Genomic DNA, 26,196 nt, shown 5'->3' on the forward strand with positions numbered 1-26,196 from the left:
GACTGCAGCCATGAAATTAAAAGACACTTACTCCTTGGAAAGAAAGTTATGATCAACCTAGATAGCACATTGAAAAGCAGAGACATTACTTTGCCAACAAAGGTCTGTCTAGTCAAGGCTATGGTTTTTCCAGCAGTCATGTATGGATGTGAGAGTTGGACTGTGAAGAAAGCTGAGCGCCAAAGAATTGACGCTTTTGAACTGTGGTGTTGGAGAAGACTCTTCAGAGTCCCTTGGACTGCAAGGAGATCCAACCAGTCCACTCTAAAGGAGATCAGTCCTGGGTGTTTTTTGGAAGGACTTATGCTAAAGCTGAAACTCCAATACTTTGGCCTCCTCATGCGAAGAGTTGACTCATTGGAAAAGACCCTGATGCTGGGAGGGATTGGGGGCAGGAGGAGAAGGGGACGGCAGAGGATGAGATGGCTGGATGGCATCACCGACTCCATGGACTTGAGTTTGAGTGAACTCCGGGAGTTGGTGATGGACAGGGAGGCCTGGTGTGCTGCAATTCATGGGGTCGCAAAGAGTCAGACACGACTGAGCAACAGAACTGAACTGATACATACATTTATTATCTTGTCATTTCTGCAAATAATGCAGAGACCTCTTGGGGTCTCAATAGGAGGAAATCAAGTTGTCATGTAGATTACATTCCCATCTTGTGTTTCCAAGCTTTTTCACATTACTGGCAAAATTCAGTTCCAAGAGCCTATAGAACTGAGGTATTTTCTTGCCAGCAGTCATTCTGGGTTTCTCTCAACTACCAAAAGCTGCCTTCACTACGTAGCCAGATGGCCCTATCACAAGGAAGCTTATTTCTTATAGGCCAGCAGAAGACTCCCATTTCAGTTTGCTATGAAGATGTCATATAACATCATTTAATCATGGGAACAACTATCTCATCACCTTTGCTACACAAGGTAAAGGAATGAAGTGCGCCACAGTCCCATCATATTCATAGGTCCTGCCCACCCTCAAGAGAAGGATATTAAACAAGGTGCATACATTAGGGGCTAGAAATCTTGGGGACCACCTTAGAATCCTGCATACCACAGCTTAATGTGTGGACCCACAGTTATTCTCTCGCTAAAATACAAAATACTGTCATCTCTTCCCAAAGTTCTCAAAAGTAGAATTCTGTACAGCATTAGTCCAAAGCCCCTATAATCTCCTTATATGCAACCAAATCTCATCATGTCATCAGTACAAAGTCCAAAATCTAAATCAGATCCAGATGTGGGTAAACTCCAGGCTGTAAATTGATATAGTATAGTTGATATATTACAAGTTCTCACTCTGTGGAACTGTGAACCTGAAGAAACAAGTTATCTACCTGAAGCTGTCTGAATAAATGGTGGAAAATTGGCTCTTTCTTAATTAGGTTTTAAAGCCTGGAAATAATATTTCCTTAGCTCTTGATTCTATCCTCTATGTTGTCTTTACTTGCAAAAGTAAAGTTAGAATGTGTTTTCAATGTCTGACAGGCTTTTGCATTGATTTTTTTTTTCCGTTTCTGCATATCAACAACTTTATTTTTGAGTGTCACAAACTTAAATCAGAATACTTAAAAAAATATCATTCTGCATGCACTTAACAAATCTGACAAAGGAGGAGGAGTACATTAACTTGCATTATGCTATGGAGTTTGAACTGAATAGTCAATGAACACATATTTAAAATCATTAGGTACAGGTAACCATGAACACTTCACTGCATTAATCAGATGGCATCCTACTTCTATGCACACGTTCATGTAACACTATGAGTAATTACCCTGCAGCAGAGGCAAAATGGAGATGGAATCTCCCTAGAAAGCAAGTTTACGGGATTAAATAGTGTCGTTTTCATCATCATCATTACTACCGAGAACAAAGCTGCTGCCTGTGGACAAGGGTCCTTCCTCCTTAACATCCCCTAAACCACCCACAGTCCCTCTCTCGTCAGACAATTTGTCACTGGAATCGTCATCAAAAAACTTCTCGCTGGAATCATCTTCAAACACCTTTTCATCTATGTCTTCATCTTCCTTTACATCTCCATCTTCCTCATCTTCTTTTCCATCTGAATCTTCAAAGACCTTTTCATCTTCTTCATCCTTTTCATCAGCATCTTCACATTCCTTTTTGTCTGCATCTTCTTCATCCTCCTCCTCTGATTCATCATCAAATACCTTTCCATATGCATCCTCCTCTTCTTCCTTTTCATCTGACTCTTCGTCAAACTCTTTCTCAGAGCCTTCTTCATCAAACACTTTTTCAGAGCTGTCATCTTCGAATTCTGATTTTTCAGATTCATTTTCTTCTAACTCTTTTTCCAGAATGTTTTCATTAAATTCCTTGTCAGAGGCATCTTCCTCAAAACCTTTCTCAAGGCCATTTTCTTCTAACTCTTTTTCAGAGCCATTTTCAAACTGCTTTTCTGAGCAGTCTTTAGACTCTTGTTCTGAGTCGTCATCTTCAGAAGCCACCTTTTGGGGGCTGGCCTCCCCCTCAGACTCCTTGCCAGGGCCTTCTTCTTCAGACTCCTTCTCATGGCCATTCTTGTCAGGATCCGTTTTGAGTTTCTTCTTTTTGGATTCTTTTTCAGGGACAGTCTCTTTTGACTCTTTGTTAGGATTACCTTCTTCATGCTCTTTCTCAGGGCTGCCTTCTCCAGACTCTCTCTCTGGGAAGTCTTCTTCACGCTCTCTTTTGGGACAGGCTGCCTTAGACTCTCTTTCAAGGCAGCTCTCTTCAGATTCTTCTCGGGAACCTTCAGCTTCTTTTTCAGGGCCACTTTCTTTAGCATCTTTTTCAGAAGCAGCTTCTTCAACTTCTCCCCCATCTTCCATTTTTTCAAACTTCTTTTCATCTATAGGTTCTTCAAATGCCATTTCAGTTGCAGCTGCTTGAACATTTGTTTGAGATGTGCCAGGATGCTCAGAAAAATGCCTAACTCTAGAAGACCCTGCCCTCTCTGGAGCACGGATGGAATCTGAACGCTGCAGGCCTCTGTTGGCCTCAGGAGCATTGAGGAAAGCCTCCCATCCTCTCAGCCTTTCCTCCCTTTCGCTTGTGGTCTCCTCCACCTGACAATCTGTAGTTCCATCCCACGCTTGGGCAGTGATTTGACGCCCACCAAACCACCTTCCATTGAGGGTTTGAATACAATAATCAGCTTCCTCTGGACTCCTAAAGGACACAGAGGCCACACCATCAGGGTGTCTATCAAAGAGAAGGAGCTTCCTAATTTGTCCAAACTTTGAACACTCTACTCGAAGGTCTTCTCTGATTTCATTCAACACCAGTGGATCATCCTCAAAATCCACTGGATGAAACATGTTTTTGATGATGACAACTCGCTCATGGTACATTCGGGATGAGCCAGCTTGTCTCTCAGGTCTCCAATCCAACTGCTTTTGTTGCATAGACAGCTTTTTCTTGTAGTCTTTGCACTTCTTCTTCTTCTTTGAGGCATCATATTCTCCCTTTAACTGAAATTTTGCCACCTCCACATGTAATCTGTAGCCTCTAATTTCACCTTCATCCAAAAGTTTTAATGCCAGATCCACAGATTCTCTCTTCAAATAACAGCAAAGTCCATCTCCTTTAAGATTTCCTTGATCATCTTTATAAAGCTTGACCTTAAAGTCTCCCGTTTGAGGATCTCTCATAATAATGCCGAACTTCGACATGAGCTGTATAAATTCATCCACTGTAATGTCTGGAGGCAAACCAGACACATAAACATTTGTATTTCTGTCGTCTTCAACATGAAACCATCCTGATTCAGTCTTTCTCTTTTCTCCCTTCTTTTTCAGATCACTGGGATCAGGGGGTTGTCTTTGCGGAGGTTCTTCTGCAGTCCTAGCACTGACATCTTGGACACTTGCAGTAGAATTAGATGCACCATCATTAGAAAAGCCATAATTGGCCTGATACGTAGCAATGAAATCTTCAGTGATCTTGGGGAACCAAGCCTTCTTGTCTAGGTCCCACTCGTATGGGGTGTCAGTCGGCTGCTGTCTGAAAGAATCGGTTTCTGCACCGGGATCTTTCTCAGTGCCGTTGTCCTTGGTGTCTCTGTACCATTCTTGCACTCGCAACTGCTCATCAAACTTGTCATTCACATCCAAGTTGTTGCCACTCATGTTGCCCACTTAGCCTAGAGGCAAGGTCCGGTTGAGCGAAGAGGCCGAGCTGATGCTGGAAGGGAACAGAGAAAAGGAGGTTGGCCACACTCAGTCTGCTCCCCACTGCCCCCGGCCCGCCTCCCCGCGGCATCCCAGCAGCCCCCGGGATGTCAGGGCTATTCGCCGGCCGCACCGCTCCCCATCCCCCACGCTCCATCCGCTGCCCAGGCTTTTGCATTTTATATTCTGTCTTTCACTTCAAGCCAACAGTGTTTCTGTCAATACAATTTTCTCAAGAACCTTGTGTGTCTTGCTTGCATTTTATTGAGATTCTTCACATTAGATAAAATATTCTGAAGCTTCCTAGAGCCCTCAGGTTTGGTTGAGAACATCTGTGAATTTCATCCTTAATCTCCTGAAGGGGCACTTTGATTAAATACTCTGAAGTTTCAAACTAATGTTATATAGTAGCAAAAAAAGCATAATAACAAACTTTTTTTTTTTTCCCTCTCTGTCCCTTTTAGCACCATTTCTGCCTTAAAACATCATCTGGGAGGTTGAAACTTTTCACAATTACCCAGTCCAGGTTCTATTTGGTTTAATGGTAATTCCATCAGTTTATTTCTCTGCTCTCACATTTTATTGTAAGCAGCAGTAATAAATCATGCATCTTTAACACTAAACTTGAAAACTCTCTCAACTAATTATCTAAGTCCATTGTATACAAGTTCTGCATTCCACATAATTATAGGACATATTTTCACTAAGGTCACCATCACTACTGCATCACAAGGATCTTATCTTCCTCAAGTCTCTAATAATGGATTGCTCATTTTCTTCTCATCCCTAACCAACAGCATCTTTAAAGTTCATATTTCTACCAACAGTATATACAAGGCAATTTAGTCTATTCTGCTTCTCAAATTTTAGTATGTACCTTCTGCCTGCCTCCAGTTCCACTTAAGACACTGCGAGGTAATCATTATGGCAGCTTCCGAATTCTATATACTACCAACTTCACTGCCTAAAACCACATCAGTGTATTATCTTGGACTTTCTGGAGGCTAGAAATCTGGGTGTGGTATAACTAGGTTCTCTTCTTAGGGTCCAGATGGTGTTATCCAGACTGAATTCTCCTCTGGAACTTAGGTCCTCTTCAAATTTATTTAGGTTTTTCACAGAATTCAGTTACATTTGGCTCTAAAGCTCTACTTTCTTGCTAGCTTGAGGTTTCTGTCAGCATCTGGAGACCACACTTTGGTCCTAGCCACAATCCTTCCTACAACATGGCAGCTTTCTTCTTCAAAGGAGAATCTTATTCCTGTTTACTCAGAGGAGTTATATAGTGTATTGCATTCAGGGGCATGGCTACTCAATAACCAATTCCACATATGTAGCCCATTCAAGAGAAGACTATCCATCATACTGATCAGTCCTGCCTATAATCAGAAAGAAGAGATTTTATAGAGCACATACAATGAAGAATAGGAAACTTGGATGCCATCTTGGAATTTTGTCTACCACAACATCTTAAACTTTTTAGTTTACCTTCAATTAATTGTACTACTTAAACTCTAGAATAAGAATCTTGCACTAGTAATGTGTATTACTGTGTCACTGGTGTATGCATTTCAGTATTGGATATATTACAAATTCCACTGTGCACTGTATTACTTTTGCTTACCTTTCAATTGCATTTTAAAGACATTTAAACAATAAGAACAATAAATAGCTTATATGTTTCCACATATTCCTGACTTTTGCTACACTTATCTGCATCAGATATCTATCTGGTATCATTTCTCTTCCTAACCTTCCTTGTTGTGCAGGTGTTCACTTCAGTAATGCTTTCAAGATTTGTATGCTGAAGAAGGCTTTCCTTTTACCTTTGTATTTGAAAGACACTATCTCTGGGTGTAGGATACAAGTAGCCCGTTTTTTGTTTTCTATCAACATTTTAAATGTGTTTTCTGCCTTGCACTGTTTCTGAGGAGAGTTCTGCTTTGATACTCATCTTTGTTCCCTTTGATGTAGTTTGTCTTTATTTTCTGGCTACCTTTAACATATTCTCTTCATCATTCATTTAAGCAATTTGATTTTGAATTACCTGGGTAATAGTTTTCTTCAACATTTTTGTGTTTGAGTTTTATTAATATTCTTGGTTCTATATATTTATAGTTCCTTCCCACTTGGAAAACTCTTAGTGTTATTTCAATTTTTTTCTTGTTATCTTTCTTTCTCATTGCAATCCTTCAGGGACTCAAATTATATTTGAAATATTTAAGTATATTTAAGTATTTCAGTCTACTTAAAATTTCCCAAAGTACACTAGAACATTTTTTCAATTCTATTTTTTATTCCCAGTTCCAAATTTGATTATTTTATTTTGTCTTCACATTAACTAATTGGTGTCTAATTTGCTGCCAATAAATTTCTGTGCATTTGTCATCTTAGAAGCTATATTTTTCATCCATAGAATTTCAATTTGGTTATTCTGAAAATATCTATTCCACTACTTTATGTAATAAATCTATACTTCTCTGCCAATGTGAACATGTTTAAAATAGTTATATTAATTTTTAATACCCTTACTTATTAATTCTATTTTCTGTGTTAATTCTGGATCTACTTCTACTGATTTTTTAAATCCTCATTATGGGTTATATTTTCAAGCTTATTTGCATGCATGTAACAGCATATTGAAAAGCAGAGACATTACTTTGCCAAAAAAGGTCTGTCTAGTCAAGGCTATGGTTTTTCCTGTGGTCATGTATGGATGTGAGAGTTGGACTGTGAAGAAAGCTGAGCACCGAAGAATTGATACTTTTGAACTGTGGTGTTGGATAACTCTCTTGAGAGTCCCTTGGACTACAAGGAGATCCAACCAGTCCAGTCTGAAGGAGATCAGCCCTGGGATTCCTTTGGAAGGACTGATGCTAAAGCTGAAACTCTAGTACTTTGGCCACCTCATCCGAAGAGATGACTCACTGGAAAAGACTCTGATGCTGGGAGGGATTGGGGGCAGGAGGAAAAGGGGACGACAGAGGATGAGATGGCTGGATGGCATCACTGAGTCGTTGGACACGAGTTTGAGTGAACTCCGGGAGTTGGTGATAGACAGGGAGGCCTGGCGTGCTGCAATTCATGGAGTCGCAAAGAGTCGGACACGACTGAGCAACTGAACTGAACATTTTATTAGATGCAAAAAACTGAATTTTCTCTTGTTGAGTTGTGAATATTTTTATAGTCCTTTAAATTTTCTTTAGTTTGTTCTGGGACTCAATTAAATTACTTGAAAACAGTTTGAAACTTTGAAGTCATATTCTTAATGATGTTAGGCAGAAACAGAACAGACTTTAATTCAGAGCATGCAGGGAACAGGAAAATGAAACTTTGGTGTGTCCATTGATTCACAGGAGCTATTTGATGCAGGATGTTACTTATCTCCTGGACTCTATCACTCAGCTGTGTGTGTGTTTGTGTGTGAGTGAGGGGATGTATGCCATCCCTTTTCCTAGTTCCAAATTCAAGCTGGTCTTCAGATCCAAAGGGATAGTATATGTCGCATTATAGAAGCTGATATCATGCTCTTCTTATCCACTTTTGACTGTTTTTGTGTACAGGAAAATGAATTGCAAAATTATGCTTCTTCAAGTATATATACATTATTTTATTTTTTTCTACATATTATTTTATGTTTTTAATTTTTTATTTATTTTTTTAACTTTTATTTTATTTTTAAACTTTACAATATTGTATTGGTTTTGCCAAATATCGAAATGAATTCGCCACAGGTATATATGTGTTCCCCATCCTGAACCCTCCTCCCTCCCCATACCATCCCTCTGGGTCGTCCCAGTGCACCAGCCCCAAGCATCCAGTATCGTGCATCGAACCTGGACTGGTGACTCGTTTCATACATGATATTATATATGTTTCAATGCCATTCTCCCAAATCTTCCCACCCTCTCCCTCTCCCACAGAGTCCATAAGACTGTTCTATACATCAGTGTCTCTTTTGCTGTCTCGTATACAGGGTTATTGTTACCATCTTTCTAAATTCCATATATATGTGTTAGTATACTGTATTGGTGTTTTTCTTTCTGGCTTACTTCACTCTGTATAATAGGCTCCAGTTTCATCCACCTCATTAGAACTGATTCATATGTATTCTTTTTAATGGCTGAGTAATAAATTTCCTAAGTCTATAGATAGAGATAAACATGTAATAAATAAAATGTAAATTTTTTATATTAATCACATTCTAAATTGTCAGATAATAGACCATATTCAGTTCAGTTCAGTCACTCAGTCGTGTCCGACTCTTTGTGACCCTATGGATTGCAGCACGCCAGGCTTCCCTGTCCATCACCAACTCCTGGAGCCTATCAAACTTATGTCCATAGAGTAGGTGATGCCATCCAACCATATGATAGACCATAATATCATCACAAAATTGTTTCAGTATAATGCATTAACACAAGAAAGACAGGGGTAAACTGTGTATTCATCAGATTAGTAAAATATTCATATCTAGATTGTTAATAAGTTAGTTTAGTATGATATTTCAAGATTATCATTATTTCTTAGTGGAAATATGAGGACTAAAATAAAATTTTGAAAAGCTACTTAATATATTCAAAAGGTTAAAACCATTAGTGTAGATGTTAAACATTGCATAGTTTACCTATCAGTCTTCTTATTAATTTTTACATTTCAAGTAAATTCTCCATTGTTCCTTAGTACCTGTATCAATTGTCTTTAACTATAAAGTTTCTACACATTACTTTGATTCCAGTTAGTAACTGGGACCGGAGAAGGCAATGGCACCCCACTCCAGTACTCTTGCCTGGAAAATCCCATGGGCACAGGAGCCTGGTAGGCTGCAGTCCATGGGGTCGCTAAGAGTCAGAAACGACTGAGCGACTTCACTTTCACTTTTCCCCTTCATGCACTGGAGAAGGAAATGGCAACCCATTCCACTGCTCTTGCCTGGAGAATCCCAGGGACGGGGGAGCCTGGTGGGCTGCCGTCTATGGGGTCGCACAGAGTCGGACACGACTGACGCGACTTAGCAGCAGCAGTAACTGGAATATGTGAAGAAACTTATTATTAAAGAGTCCTACTGTTATTAGTGGCTTTCCAGGTGGTGCTAGTTGTAAAGAACTTGCCTGACAATGCATGAGACACAAACGATGAGGGTTTGATCCCTGAGTCTGGAAGATCCCCTGGAGAAGGAAATGGCAACCCAATCCAGTACCCTTGCCTGGAGAACCCCATGGACAGAGGAACCTGGCAGGCTACAGATCCTGGGGTTGCAAAGAGCTGGACAGGACTAAAGTGACTTAGCATGCATGTACTGTCATTAAAAAATTTTCAGTCTCTGATAATAGAGTTAAATGAAACAATGTTCTTGATTTTAGGCATAGCATGTTTTTATCTACAATTTAGACTCAAAATAAAGTGTTTGATTATTTATCTTATTAATGTATATTTACTAATAAAAGTATTAATGAACATTTTTTAAGATGCTAAACTTTAGACTGCTTGAAAAGATATTCATATTTGAAAGCATCTGATTCTCACTTTATGTAATAATTAATGTTTCAAACTCCAGAGAAGAAAATAGTGTCCAGTGAATAATAAAATATTCCAACTTTCAAACAAAGTAGTCTGACAGTGTACTTTCATACAAACAACTGAATATGTTCAAAATTTATTACTCTCATGAAAATGAAATGTTTCAATAGCACCAACTATTTTAAGACATTATATAATGTGGATTTTTTTTCAGTAAGTTTGACTGCAGGAGATTCTGCCTAGTTTATTACCCTTTTTATACAGTCAATATCTGTGGTGCTCAGTTCATACACACAAATTTTATATTTTATTCACATTTCTATTCCAAGATCAACTATATATACTTTTTAATATGTCAATATATGTTTATGTTTGTCCATATTTAATAAGATACGATGCAAATAGCTGAAAATGCATACATTTTAATTGATCACACTTTGTTGTAATAAAGAAAATATATTATTGGGAGACTTTCTTAATAACATTTAAAAATTTGTTCTTACAGTAAAAAAATAAAATAAATATAATTTATTATTCATATTTACTTATTAAATGTTTCAAATAAGTAGAATTTAGAATTCATTGTTTTATGTGATATCAAATTATTTCAAATTCTATTTAAAAGTGAGATTTTTAATCTTTTGTTCTTTTTTTGAGTTTGATTACCTTCCATTTCTTAAGACTCTTAAAAATTCTGATATTGAAAATGAGAGAAAGTGAAAATGTTAGTTGCTCAGTCAGGTACAACTATTTGCAACCCCATGGAGCCCACCAGGCTCTCTGTCCGTGGAATCCTCCAGGCTGAAATACTGAAGTGGGTTGCCATTCCCTTCTCAAGGGGATCTTCTCCACCCAGGGATCTAACCCAGGTTTTCCTCACTGGAGGCAGATTCTTTAACATCTGAAAGAAATGGTGTTATATGTTGTATGATACCAATCACTTCACTTTTCAAACAATGTGTATATTATACACTGAATAAAAATATTTGCTTCTACAGTAGCTAAATATAAAATGTTTTGAATGAATCAATTTACTCTCTGCTTCCCTTGTGGCTCAGCTGGTAAAGAATTCACCTGCAATGCAGGAGACCTGGGTTCGATCCCTAGGTGGGAAGATCCCCTGAAGAAGGGAAAGGCTACCCACTCCAGTATTCTGGCCTGGAGAATTCCATGGACTACATAGTCCATGGGGTCGCAAAGAGTCGGACAAGACTGAGCAACTTTCACTTAAGCTCACTTAAGCTTATCATTTCATAAGGACTGAAGATATTTCTACATAGATCAAAGGAATAATTGTACCTGTTTCATGAAAGTGAAAAGTGAATGTGAAGTCGTTCAGTCGTGTCCGACTCTTAGCAACTCCATGGACTGCAGCCTACCAGGCTCCTCCGTCCATGGGATTTTCCAAGCAAGAGTACTGGAGTGGGTTGCCATTGCCTTCTCCATTCATGCAGTTTAGGTACATGCTAAATTGTAAACTATATTATGATAGGCCATTGTGGAATTTCTAACAATGTAGCTCACTTAAAAAATACCTTATTATGATATAAAGGCATATTTTATTTTATTTTTGTCATTAACATAGCCTACTTTAATGCCATATCCAGGTATTTATAGCCTGTATAATATTAGAAATGTAATTCTCACTCTAACAATTAAATTACTCAACTGGTCATTTCAAATATAAAGTTCTACTGTAATTGAAATAAAATTGGTGGTAAATATCAAGCCCTCCTATCATGAAATATTCATGCAACATATTTATGATCATAGTAATATCTTAAAGTTATATATTAATGCTTAAAAGTATGAATTAGGAGACTGTATAATTACTTATTACATAAAAAATATTTCTGACTCTTGTACCACTCAGGAAATCTTGATATCATGGAAATAAATGTTTACTTGTTTCTTGTGATTATTGTTTACTTGCTAAGTCATGTCTGATCCTTTTGTGACCCACCTCCCGCCCCCCACCCGCCCCACCCTACTCCACTGTAGCTATCCAGCCACCCTTGTCCATGGATTTCCCAGGCAAGAATACTGGAGTGGGTTGCCATTTCCTCCTCCAGGGGATCTTCCTGACCCAGGGATTGAACCTGCATCTCCTATATCTCCTGTATTGGCAGGCAGTTTTTTTTTTTTTTTAAACAGCTGAGCCACCTAGGAAACCCTTAAACCCAGTGCAAAACACTATATAGGCATGCAAATACGTATTAATATTACATATTTATTTTAACATTATGTAGTAACAATTCCGGAGAAGGTAATGGCACCCCAGTCCAGTACTCTTGCCTGGAAAATCCCATGGACGGAGAAGCCTGGTAGGCTGCAGTCCATGGGGTAGCAAAGAGTCAGACACGACTGAGCGACTTCACTTTCACTTTTCACTTCCATGCATTAGAGAAGGAAATGGCAACCCACTCCAGTGTTCTTGCCTGGAGAATCCCAGGGACAGGGGAGCCTGGTGGGCTGCCGTCTAAGGGGTCGCACAGAGTCGGACACTACTGAAGCGACTTAGCAGCAGCAGCAGTGGGCTTCTTAAGGGAACAAAATTGTAAGAGTCTTTCTCCTATTTTTTCAAAATTTTAAACCTCTAGGAAATGTAAATGTTTCCCAGGATACTGTGAAAACCCACCCGTTCTGGTACCCACAAAGTCCCCTGGGTCCAAGGGAAAAACGAGAGAACATGGGTGATAAGGTCTTACCTCTTCCTCTGGGTTAGTCTAGTTTCATTTTTCTGTCACGGACAGTGAGCAGAGGCCTCACACCTAACACATGGGATTAGTGTTCCCAGCAAAGAATCACTTCGAGCAACAGGGCACTTTGGCCAGCTGCCTGGTGGAGATACGCGGCCCAGGACACTTCAGCTCAAGATGGCGATGCCGACTCCACCCCAACGCTGTGCGCAAGGGCTCTGCGCTCCTCACGTCAGCCTGAAGCTCCGTGCGCAGCACGGCTGTGCCCTGACCCCTTGACTCGCGAGAACTCTGCGCTGTCTTCCCGGACAGGAACACCAAAGAGCAGCCAGACCACTGGCACGTAAGGGAGAGCTGTGCTCTAGAGTGGGAGTTGGTACCTCTCGATTCCTTGATGAAAGAGTAAAGCTTCCTTTTGCTTCTGAACCGAACTCCAATCACCCGCTAAGGGCTCAAAAGACCTAGCACACGAGGAGGCTTATTTGGGGCTGACTCAAGAGGTAACAGTGAGAGGTATGGTATTTTATAAATGTTTAAAAGAAAACCATCTTGTAGAAACAGAAAATAATTTTTATAATGCTCTCTTGTAAATTCAGCATTTTATCCACAAATGTTTCTGAATGAAATAGGTTTTTTATGACAGCCCTGGTTGCTCTTCTGCTTTATGAAATTCAAAGGATACCAAATGAAAAAGACTTTGTATAATGATTGAAGCTGTGCTGGTCACTCTGTTCGTCATTCCGCAGAGTAAGCCTTCCGGTAAGCGTTTCACTTTAGCTCTTAGGAAAAAGCTATACTGGAAACAAAGAAACTCATGACTTTACAACAGGCTTCCCTGATAGCTCAGTTGGTAATGAATCCGCCTGCAATGCAGGAGACCCCGATTGGATTCCTGGGTCGGGAAGATCCGTTGGAGTAAGGGGGAGGCTACCCACTCCAGTATTCTTGGGGTTCCCTTGTAGATCAGCTGGTAAAGAAACCACCCACAATGAGGGAGACCTGGCTTCAATTCCTGGGTTGGGAAGATGCCCCAGGGAAGGGAAAGGCTGCCCACTCCAGTATTCTGGCCTGGAGAATTCCATGGACTATACGGTCCATGAGGTCCCAGCAAGTTGGATAGACTGAGCAACTTTCACTTTCACTCCTAGGTTATGGGGTAAAACAATTGAATCCTTAAGACCAGAATGCCAGATTGCACTGTTTTCTTTCACTTAACATCAACAACCAGTGATTTTATGTTACCTTGATATTTGTACACCTAATGCAGAATCATGGTGGTCAAGGCTGTTACAACAAATTCCATAGGCCTGTCAGTGGTTAGTTCAAGATAGTAAAGAAATGAGGAAAATGACTGAGTTTCAAAATTTTTCTGCAGTTTGAACTCTTAAGGTCACATTGCCATCTGTGTGTATGTGTGTTCAGTCAACTCAGTCCTGTCCGACTCTTTGCAACCTCATGGACTGTGAGACTCCTCTGTCTATTTGCGATTCTCCATGCAAGAATACTGGAGAGGGTTGCTATTTCCTCCTCCAGGGGTTCTTTCCAACCCAGGAACTACTTCAGCTACTTTTCTATTCCAAACTATCCTAAGGTCTTTCATTCTTTTCCCTCCTTACACATTTTTTTTTTTTTTTAAGGAACCTTTGTCTTTATTGTTGCTATCACATTGGTTGTTTGGGTTGTTGTTCCTGGAATCCATGTTTATCTCTACTTTTATGATTTATCTTTGCTTGTTTAGAACTCAGTTCAGTTCAGTCACTCAGTTGTGTCCGACTCTTTGTGACTCCTTGAATCGCAGCACGCCAGGCCTCCGTGTACATCACCAACTCCCAGAGTTCACCCAAACTCATGTGCATCGAGTTGGTGATGCCATCCAGCCATCTCATCTGTTGTCCCCTTCTTCTCCTGCCCTCAATCTTTCCCAGCATCAGGGTCTTTTCCAATGAGTCAACTCTTCTCATGAAGTGGCCAATGTATTGGAGTTTCAGCTTTAGCATCAGTCCTTCCAAAGAACACCCAGGACTGGTCTCCTTTAGGATGGACTGGTTGGATCTCCTTGCAGTCCAAGGGACTCTCAAGAGTCTTCTCCAACACCACAGTTCAAAAGGATCAATTCTTCGGCACTCAGCTTTCTTCACAGTCCAACTCTAATATCCATACATGACCTGGAAAAACTATAGCCTTGATTAGACAAACCTTTGTTGGCAAAGTAATATCTCTGCTTTTGAATATGCTATCTAGGTTGGTCATAACTTTCCTTCCAAGGAGTAAGCATCTTTTAATTTCATGGCTGCAATCACCATCTGCAGTGATTTTGGAGCCCCAGAAAAATAAAGTCTGACACTGATTCCCTATCTATTTCCCATGAAGTGATGGGACCAGATGCCATGGTCTTCATTTTCTGAATGTTGAGCTTTAAGCCAACTTTTTCACTCTCCTCTTTCACTTTCATCAAGAGGCTTTTGAGTTCCTCTTCACTTTCTGCCATAAGAGTGGTGTCATCTGCATATCTGAGGTTATTGATATTTCTCCCAGCAATCTTGATTCCAGCTTGTGCTTCTTCCAGCCCAGCGTTTCTCATGATGTACTCTGCATATAAATTAAATAAGCAGGGTGACAGTATTCAGCCTTGATGTACTCCTTTTCCTATTTGGAACCAGTCTGTTGTTCCATGTCCAGTTCTAACTGTTACTTCCTGACTTGCATATAGGTTTCTCAGTGGAGCCAGAAGTCTATCCTAATTCTTAATTTTGGCAGATACTGTCTGGAAATACTACATCGAGTTCTTTAGCATATCTAGTGTAAGATTCTGCTTGAATACCTGACCCAGCAAATCCTTGTTCAGTGTAAATCTCAGTTGTGCATTGACTTTGCCAACTGCTAGCTTAGATGGCAGCATTTCCTGGGTTTCTAATGCAGTGACTGACCATCTAAGCATTTGCTCTTTGACCTCCAAAATTCTCTCTTCCATTTATTCCCTTTTTGTCTTTTTTTGCTTGCTTCCGGTTCACACCTTTAAAAAATCATTTAGTGGAGTTTTGGGAGAGTGTGATAAAAATGAGTATAGTATGTTTAATCTTATCCTTTAAAATCAGAAGTCAGCAGTGCATTTTATGCATTTATACTGAGGGAGACAACTATTTTTCAGGTAGTATTATAATGGGGAATTTATTTCACCTTAGAAATGAATGCAAATGCATATCTGAAAGGCAGAATAGAAATCCAGCATGGAATAAATAAGATTTTCAAATTAAAGGCAACAAGAGGGTTTAAAAATACTGCAGTACTTACTGAGGTAAGCATGCTTTTTATTGCTCCCTTTAATGTTCATACTTATTAATAGTTTTATCATGGAATTCTTTGGTTCTCATTTAGTTTGCATTATAATTGATTTCTCATTCAAGCGGTACACAATATTCATTCACACCTTGTTATGAATCTGTCAAATTAACACCTCTTAAGTGGAGCACAGATTGCTGGATGGTGACCCATGGTTCAATAACAGACTACAAGAAAAATTGAAATGGAGATGCTTATTACAAGTCCTAGAGGAAGTGGTCTTACAGGGCCACACAGAGTAGTCACAGCAAGGTACAAACAGACAAGAGTCAGCACCTAGGGCACATGCTTTCATTAGGGTTCTCCTGTGAAGTGGTTTGGAATTCCCAGGTTAGGGCCAGAATGGAAGATTCAAGCCATAGGAGTGGAGTTTGGGTAAGCATCATGGAGGTCTTATTTAATGACACATAAAGGGAAGGTGTTAGGAGACTGGGGAGCTTGTTGATCACAAGGCCTGTTGGGGAAGTCCCCTCAGGGATTTATAGTTGCTTGTGACTCTGCCACTGGGCTGCTATCTAAGCATGTGCTTGCATGAGAGAGCTAATGTCAGTTTATGGTCCCCCAAGCAGTTTGGCCAAACAGGACAGATGCCAAGGCAGCAATGCTGGTGAAACAGCTTAGCTAAATTCTTCATACATCAGCTGGAAGAAAAGGTGACTGCTATTTTTGTCTAAGGTAGATCCAGGGATTGTCAACCTCTGTGTAAATCCATAGGATCAGTACTGTTTCTGACTTACTCATTTCTCAATGAGAAATATTCAACTTACATATTTCTTAAAGAAGGTTAATCCCAGTTTTGACTGATAGCTTAATGAAATTGCACCATAAGGATTTTTATTTTATCATTATAATTGCATTATTATTGCATTAGAAGGATTCACATATCTACAAACACATATATTTGGTTATGTAATTTAAAAAATAATACTATAAGTAAAATCATTTTTAGATAAAATTGTTTTAAAGGAGCAAATTTATTAAAGATTATATAACTCAATTAAGCCATGTTTGAAGAGTATTTCTAATATTTGAATTTCCTATATTTTCTTTGATTTTTCAAAACATAAGATTTATTCATAGTTGTTTGTGCTTGCAGAATTCTTTCCCTGTGACTTCTTTTCCTCTTAAATTAGGTCAGTGGATGGAAGGAAAAAAGAAGACTTCCATCCCCATCACAAAAATGCAATTATAATGGGGTCAGATGGAAAGTTAGTCAGAGATGTCCCAGTTTCTTGACTAAAAAAATTGGTTCTTTATACAATAGCACAATTTTCCTTAGAGAATTCATCAACAAAGAAGGATAGCTCTCCTTTTTGAGATTTTCTATTTAACATTTGTAAGGTCATATTTTCCATCAATCAACAAGAGATCCAATAGTAATTGTTTTGTCACTCAAAAAAATGAAATTTCTAAAACTATTTGGCAACACATAGCCACAGGGTTATCATAGCAAATTAAAGCCATTTCTGTTCAAGTACAAGTACACCTAATCATTCAATGACAAGTCTGCTTTATATCCAAATGGGACTACTCTTTTTAAAAAGTTTACTTCATATAATCTTGTTTTCATTATAGTGACTGAATCATTTTACTCTACCATCAATTTTACTTATCAAAAATAGTTCATGAAAACTTATATTTACAGAAATTAATATTAAAGTATTATTCTTAATAACAATGCAATTACTTATTTAACTGATATTAAATATAAATACAATTCACTTAAATAATTCCAATTATAAAATATGCATTCCTAGTAAAATAATGTGGAGAAGGCAATGGCACCCCACTCCAGTACTCTTGCCTGGAAAATCCCATGGATGGAGGAGCCTGGTAGGCTGCAGTCCATGGGGTCGCTAAGAGTCGGACACGACTGAGCGACTTCACTTTGACTTTTCACTTTCATGCATTGGAGGAGGAAATGGCAACCCACTCCAGTGTTCTTGCCTGGAGAATCCCGTGGACAGAGGAGCCTGGTGGGCTGCCATCTATGGGGTCACACAGAGTCGGACACGACTGAGGCAACTTAGCAGCAGCAGCAGTAAAATAATGAATGCATTATCCATATAGGTGAAGTTATTAAATTAAATCTAATTTAATACCAACATTGAGACTCAAGCTTTCTTAATTGCTTGATAATATACTGTTATTTTTCCTGACATAACTTTACTTAGCCGAGTATATAAGGAGCCCATCAAAGAAAAGGATCATTCTCTCTAGAGACTATCTTTGATAAAATTTGGCCTGATATTTTATCATAGCAAATTTGCAGACAAATGAGAGAAGATAAATGATTATAACTTAAAATAGCTGAATTTTAAGATGGTGTGCTTTACAAAATTTTTGTGACAATAGCCAACAGACTAGGCACCAGCACATATTTCAACCGTAGAATCTCTGCTTTCAGATCAGATCAGTCGCTGAGTTGTGTCCGACTCTTTGCGACCCCATGAATCACAGCACACCAGGCCTCCCTATCCATCACCAACTCCCGGAGTTCACTGAGACTTACGTGCATCGAGTCAGTGATGCCATCCAGCCATCTCATCCTCTGTCTTCCCCTTCTCCTCTTGCCCCCAATCCCTCCCAGCATCAGAGTCTTTGCCAATGAGTCAACTCTTCGCATGAGGTGGCCAAAGTACTGGAGCTTCAGCTTTAGCATCATTCCTTCCAAAGAAATCCCAGGGCTGATCTTCAGAGTGGACTGGTTGGATCTCCTTGCAGTCCAAGGGACTCTCAAGAGTCTTCTCCAACACCACAGTTCAAAAGCATCTATTCTTCGGCACTCAGCTCCACTTTAATACCTGTGTTTATTAGAATTCCAAAAAATTTCCTCAAAATAGGGTACTGCTCCTTAAGGAAATATAAAACCACTGCTTTATGTTATGCTATCCTTAAATTCACTGCTACATCATGAAAATGTTTATCATGTTTACATATTTTATTTTGATCTATATTTCTCTAAATGCTATAGAAGCTATAAAAAACCAATTCATAAATGGTTAATCAAAATGTTGCATAGATATTTTAGTGGTTTGTACACTTAAATATGCCATATCACTAAACTGCAAGAAAAAGCAGAGATTTTTATGAGTACAGAAGTAAATTTTGCCTAATTGTGTTTTAAAGCAGTTTATAGGAAACTAAAGTATGCAAAAAATCATTTTTCATTGATTAAAATGTGTATTGTCATTAACACAAATAAGCACCAAAGACCAAAACACAGTCATTTCTAAACTACTTTCCATAAAACTATGTGAATAAAGATACTCTCCTCTTAATTTAGTAACAGGAAGAGACACTTGAAGAAAAAAATTATTTACAAACTTTTCTATTCCTTCTTCTTATGGCTGAAATATTTATTTTTGTGTGTAACCATAGCATCATAATACTTTAACATTAAATAAACACTTAGGTTGAACATGATGTAAATGACACTAATATTCCCCAAATAACCAATTATTGATATAATATATTCAACTATCTACTGAAGAAAACTCCAAAAGTAACCTATCATTGTCTTCTAGCAATTAGTTGACAGAAACATGCATTATTTGCTGTAGGATATGTTTGTACCTGTAAAATCTGTCAAAAGTTTTTCATCCTTTTATTTAAATGTATAAATTATCTTTAGAATAAAAAGAACAAGTTTCTGCTTTCCCATGACTTGCCTGATATAGTCAAGGTTATGTTTGATTTTAATAACGAATCTCTGAACACTGCTAGCATCCACAGTTTGGTTAAATACACATTAAGAGATCTAGCACTCTTTGAATTACTGTATATGCAAAATTAATTTGCATTTTTTATGAAACACTTATGAGGCCCTTCTTATGACCCAGGTATTTTAACTACTTGCAAATATTGACTTATTTAATTCATTTGCTCTTCCCAACAACCCTATGAGTATTCCTTAGGAGTAGAAATAATTCAATGAATTTCTAAAAGTAAATGATAATAAAAAAATACCAGGAACAATGATAATTTCTGACTCTTACTTGGATCAATGTCAACAAACTCTTTCAGTAAATTCCATAGAAATAAATATTTCCCTGGTGGCTCAGGCAGTGAAGAATCTGCCTGCAATGCGGGAGACCTGGGTTCAATCCCTGGGTTGGGAAGATCCCCTGGAGGAGGGCATGGCATTCCTCTCCAGTATTCTTGCCTGTAGAATCCCATGGACAGAAGAGTCTGGTGGGCTACGGGCCATGGAGTCACAGAGTTGGACACAACTGAGCAGCTAAAGACACAGCAAGCCGTAAAGTCTTTGTGGCAACTAAACTAAAGTCTACTTTAGTTACCACACTGCAGACTAAAGCAGCTGTAACAATACAGAAATAGATGGGCATGGCTCTAATAAAACTAATTTTTGAAAATGAAGTAATGGACTGGATTGATCCAGTGGGTAAATAGTTCGGCACTCGTAACTTAGATAAGTATTGGATATGATTCAGGTCATATGATTAAAAGGGAAACTGATAATGCTTGGTACTAAACACTCCAAACCTTGTTCCCTTGAGGCATTCTCCTTTGTTGTTGTTGTTCACTCCCTAAGTCTAGTCCAGCTCTCAGCAACCCCAGGGACTGCAGCACGCCAGGTTGCCCTGTCTTTCACTATCTCCTGAAGTTTGTTCAAACTCACATCCATTGAGTTGGTGATGCTATCAAACCACCTTATTCTCTGTCACCCTCTTCTCCTGCCTTCAGTCTTTCTCAGCATCAAGGTCATTTCCAATGAGTTGGCTCTGCATCAGGTGCCAGAGTACTGGAGCTACAATTTCAGCATCAATCCTTCCAATGAAAATTCAGGGTTGATTTCTTTTGGGATTGACTGGTTTGATCCCTTTGTAGCCCAAGGGACTGTCAAGAATCTTCCCAGCACAATTTGAAAGCATCAATTTTTCAGTGCTCAGCCTTCTTTATGGTCCAACTCTGCTCCTCTTTGGGAAACTATAAAAGCAATCTGTACTCAGTAAAGAAAGGAAAAAAAAAGGAAATGTGTAAAAGAGAAAACACAATCATATATGGTGCCACAGCTGAATATAATATTTAAGTCATTTTATTTTTGTAATATGTGAATCTAAAACAAACACTATTTGTAGTATATGAAAAAAAAGAAATGAAAGCTCATTTTGAGAAGAAGTGGTAGTTATGTTAACAATAAAGCATTTCCACAGATCATACCTCGAATTATACACAATTATTTTGTCAGGATGTTTGCTGGGCTAAGACTAAGTCATTGATAAAAGTAAAAATATCACCACAAATCTTTTTCTAATCTTGAATCTTAAAAAACATGAGAACTCAAAATGGTAACAGCAGGGCTGTAACACTGCTTTTACGTATAAAAGAGATCACATTGTCTCCTTATTGATGAGTAATTTATGACTTCTGATATATTTGGCTAGCAGAAAGGAGCTGAACAGCATGGCCCTGGTAGAAAGAATTAAATGCATCAGTATACTTATTATGCCAAGCAAATGGAGCCATTTACAGATTGGGAGCAGTGCAAAGTGTTGTCATTCTGGGCAAGAGTAGCATCTATCATTTCATACAGAAATAGAACACTCTGTTCAGCTTGTTCCAGCCTTGGCTTTCAATTCCCAAGATAAATCTTAACCCAGAACAAGTCAGTGATAGGATACAGCAGAGTGCATAATAGAGAGCTGACAATGCAGTGATTAGTTAATTAACCTGGGTACTCAGAGAATATTTCATATGAGAGAATGTACAAAGAAAAAAAAACCTGAATATATAGATGCTTCCTATATTTGTAATGATTCAAATTCTGAATATAAAAGATAACTCTGGTGAATTACATCAAGAAAAGTAATAAAATTATACCATCCCTGAATATGGCATTTTAATTGTAAATACTTTGGGTCAGATTTTTTAAAAGTTACATGATCCAATTTACTTGTGAAAAAATGAAAAAAAAAATAGATTGTTCATTTGACTCAATAACTTCTATGTGACCAAGTAATAAATTCCCTAAATTGATGCTTTTGAACTGTGGTGTTGGAGAAGACTCTTGAGAGTCCCTTGGACTGCAACCCAATGGACTGGAGATCCAACCAGTCCATTCTGAAGGAGATCAGCCCTGGGTGTTCTTTGGAAGGACTGATGCTAAAGCTGAAACTCCAGTACTTTGGTCACCTCATGCGAAGAGTTGACTCATTGGAAAAGACTCTGATGCTGGGAGGGATTGGGGGCAGGAGGAGAAGGGGACGACAGAGGATGAGATGGCTGGATGGCATCACTGACTCGATGGACGTGAGTCTGAGTGAAATCCGGGAGTTGATGATAGGCAGACAGGGAGGCCTGGCGTGCTGCAATTCATGGGGTCGCAAGGAGTTGGACACGACTGAGTGACTGAACTGAACTGAGGCTTTAATAAAACTTTGTTAACTCAGTTAACAAAGATAACCTCAGATTGGTTTATAATTAATCATTTACATGCCTTTGTCCCTTTTATTTATACATAAATTATATAAACTCACAATGTGTGCTAGAAAAGCCATTAGCAAAAATCAAAATGAATTTTTTTAATATCAGAAGAACTTGAGCTACATACAAATTATATGTTTGTATTTGTATACTTCATGCCGCAGTTGGCATGCACCCAGTATTCAGTAAGTAATTCTTAGATTACCTCAACTGAATATAACTTTTTCTTGTTGTTTTGGGGATGGTACAGCAGAATATACACAAATTTTTCTTTTCCTTCCCTTTCTAATTCCAACTTATTTTTAAAAGTTTTCCAGTCTTGATCCTAAGTCCTGACATTCAGATATGTAAATTATGAAATTTCAGGACCAAGAAAAATTCCTACTATCTGCATGATGAATATATAAAATAAAAATATTTGATTTAGGCTTTTCCTCAAGGTAAATAGTGTTTTATTTTAAAACATTAATTCACCTGAAAAAAAAAATGTATTCTAAAAGTCAGAGAGCAAGTATTGTAAGTTTGAGGAAATGATTCACTGAAATAGATGCATGAACCACAAGATGCATAGATAGACCATTTGTTACAATAGTATAACATTTTAGAGATTATCTGTGCTGTTTAATGTACATTCTAATAAATAAAGGAGCTCATATATTTCTTGTTACTAGCATAAACAGCGGAGAAGGTGATGGCTCCCTACTCCAGTACTCTTGCCTGGAAAATCCCATGGACAGAGGAGCCTGGTAGGCTACAGTTCATGGGGTCGAGAAGAGTCAGACACGACTGAGCGACTTCACTTTCACTTTTCACTTCATGCGTTGGAGAAGGAAATGGCAACCCACTCCAATGTTCTTGCCTGGAAAATCCCAGGGACAGCGGAGCCTGGTGGGCTGCCGTCTCTGGGGTTGCACAAAGTCGGACACAACTGAAGCGACTTAGCAGCATAAACAGCACAACTGTCTTTTGTTAATTTTAAACATATAGAGGATAATGGAGAAAGTGACTTTTTAATTGACTGATGAGACCTCAGATAATCATACTTGATGGTGGCATCATTCAAAAAGTACCCCCAGCAGAGAACATGAACAGACATTTTTTCTAAGGAAAATATACAAGTAGCCAACAGGTACATGAAAAAATGCTCACCGCCACTAATCATTGGGGAAATACAAATCCAAACCAAATGGCCTGTCATTTTGCATCACACCCATTAGAATGCCTATAATCAAAATGAAAAGTTACAGCAAGTGTGGGCAAGGATATAGAGGAAAGAAAAAAATGTGTGCATTGTTGGTGGGAATGTAAATTGGTGCAACCACCATGAAAAATATTATAAAAGTTCTTCAAAATATTATTCAGACATAAAACGAAAGAAATGCTGTCATTTGCAGCAACATAGATAAATCTTGAGGGCATTAGACAGTGTTGTCAGTCAGAAAGAGGAAGTGTATGTGATCTCTCTTTTGCAAGAAACCTAAAAATAGCCAGACTCATAGAAAGAGAGTCAATGATGACTGGTTATCAGGGACTGGAAGGTGGAGGAAATGGGGAAATATTGGTCAAAGAATAGAGATTTCCAGTTATAAGAAAAATGAGATTTATGGCTTAATCAATAGCATGGTGATTATAGTTAATAATACTGTATTATATACTTGAAAGTTGCTGAGAGTAAATCTTAAATATTCCTACCACACACACATAAAATTATGTAATTAAGTGAGGTGATGATCTTTAATTAATACTGTTGTGGTAATCATTTAACAATATAAATTTGTATCAAATCACCTTAAACTTATACAATGTTATATGCAATTACTCTCAGCAAAACTGTGGCAGGGGGAGTCACCAGAAACATGGGACACAGAGAAAATGCATAATGCCATGAAATGGTTTCAGTAATTCTTTTTTAGTTTTGTTTGATGGTTATCTAATACTCTTGGTTGGCTCACAATTAAGACAGACAAAGGTATATAAATAAATAAAGTATATAAACTCACAATGTGTGCTAGAAAAGCCATTAGCAAAAATCAAAATGAATTTTTTTAATATCAGCGATCAAAACAATTTTTAATATAAATTTATTTATTTTAATTGGAGGCTAATTACTTATTATTACAATATTGTATTGTTTTGTGCCCATTTCATGATCTTTTCTGAAAATATTTTCATAGGCAATATGAAGACATGAAATAAGCATAGACCATAAGTAATGAATCTGAGTGCAACTCTGCTTTCCACTACTTGCTATATATATAAACTTAGGCATATTATATTATTTAATATCTCTGAGCCTGTGATCCCTAATATGTGAAAATTCAAAATAAAACATTTCCTTTCTTTGTTATGTTGCAATATTTAGGAAATGTATCACAAAGCATGTACAAGCTTACTAAAATGGTAGCCACTATTAGTTTTAAAATATTTTATTGATACCTTCATAATCAAAGATAGCAAGCCGATATCATCAAAATCAAACGACTTGGTGTTACAATCCAAGTTATGACTCAAATTTCCTGAAAATACTCTGGTAATAAAGTAAATGTAGGCTATTGGGCCATAAAAGCATAAAAATATGTGAGATAAGGTGCTAAAATATAGTGAATATCAGATATGGATGCCTAATTGATAAAGGAAAAAGAGAGTATAGAGAGAACCTGAAGTAGAGGACCAGCTGATGGAAATCTAACTCGCAGTTACAACAATTAAGGAAAAATGATGACATAATTGCATAATTATATTTGAGAAATTATGTAAGGGTAGTAGAATTTGTTGGGAACAAGATATAAGGAATAGGATAACCCCAATATAATGAGCTCCCTGAAAAGGGGATTTTCTTAAGGAAAAGGGGTAAGATATATGGAAAACATAAAGCAAATAAATGAGTTATTAAGTGGGCTTCTTCAGGGTTGGGTCAGATCCAACATACTTTATCTGTTTATCTATGTTTCTATCTATCTAAAACAATGGATACATTCAGATGCCAAGTTTAGAACTATTCAATAGAATAAAACAATTAAAAAATTAAGCATATTGAATACCATCTCAAGTTTTCATTTTCTATGCATTAGTTTTCACTATGTTCAAATGATTGTAATCTACCTTGAGACTTTTATTTGTATCAAATAAAATATATGAAGCACATTTTTGTCTGCATCAACTCCGATAGGCTAAAAGCACAAATGTAATAGTTTTGCATCCTCAAAAAATGAAGGGTAGATTTTTGTTTTCTGTTACTCCATGTGAAAGAGAAAAGAACTGCTAGTGGCTTTTATACCATAGTTTCAGATGACCATTGAACATCCTCTATCACTTAATTTATCCTCATTGCTTCTGGCCTAGTTCTGTCATTGACTTGAAAGACTTTTCTTATAAATGACACTAATGCTTTTTCACACTGAATGCTGGCAGATCACATAGGAATTTCATCTGGAAAGTTTTTATCAACTTTTGAATTGTTTGTAGATTTGCAAGTGAGTTCACTATGTGCTATCCTTAAAGTCTGAGAGGAATAAGTCAGATTAGTTTCAGTTGGAAGAAAAATCAATATACTAATACTTAATATAAATTGTTTAAATGATATTAATATCAATAGTATATTAATAGTATTAATAAATAATATACATTATTAAAATAAATAATAAAATTAAGATAAAAATTTTATTGCCTGGAAAATTCCATGAGCAGAGGAGTTTGGTGGGCTACAGTCCATGGGGCTGCAGAGTCACTGTGACTGAGCACACACACACCCAGAGAAAAATTTTCAACATTGTACCTGGAGGACTAGTTGTACATTACAACAATCTCTGAACTCCATCATGTGATTCAATTAGATAAACCTTGCCTTTTATAGAAGTTCCAACCATTCACAATAATCTCCATTCAAAATTCACCCACAAATGGGTTATTTCCATGTAACATCAACCATGTAATTGGATCAGCTGTTCTTTTGCTAACTGCCATCTTAACTAATGACTATTTCTTCTGTTCACTCCATCAGTTCTTTCATAGTTCCAC

The 26,196-nt window shown here is 37.8% G+C and overlaps 1 protein-coding gene across 1 annotated transcript; it reads right to left on the minus strand.

Annotated features, from left to right (window-relative positions):
* Positions 1 to 554: 554 nt before the first annotated feature.
* On the minus strand, positions 555 to 12,605 carry LOC112449068 (HIV Tat-specific factor 1-like). Its single transcript, XM_059892298.1, has 2 exons — positions 12,403 to 12,605; positions 555 to 4,187 (listed from the first exon to the last, which is right to left on the minus strand). Exon 2 carries the CDS (start codon positions 4,130 to 4,132, stop codon positions 1,832 to 1,834), a length of 2,301 nt encoding a protein of 766 aa, XP_059748281.1. The 5' UTR covers positions 4,133 to 4,187; positions 12,403 to 12,605; the 3' UTR covers positions 555 to 1,831.
* Between the last annotated feature and the right edge of the window lie 13,591 nt (positions 12,606 to 26,196).

Source organism: Bos taurus, chromosome 12 (assembly GCF_002263795.3).
Source record: "Bos taurus isolate L1 Dominette 01449 registration number 42190680 breed Hereford chromosome 12, ARS-UCD2.0, whole genome shotgun sequence".
Lineage (NCBI taxonomy): Eukaryota > Metazoa > Chordata > Mammalia > Artiodactyla > Bovidae > Bos > Bos taurus.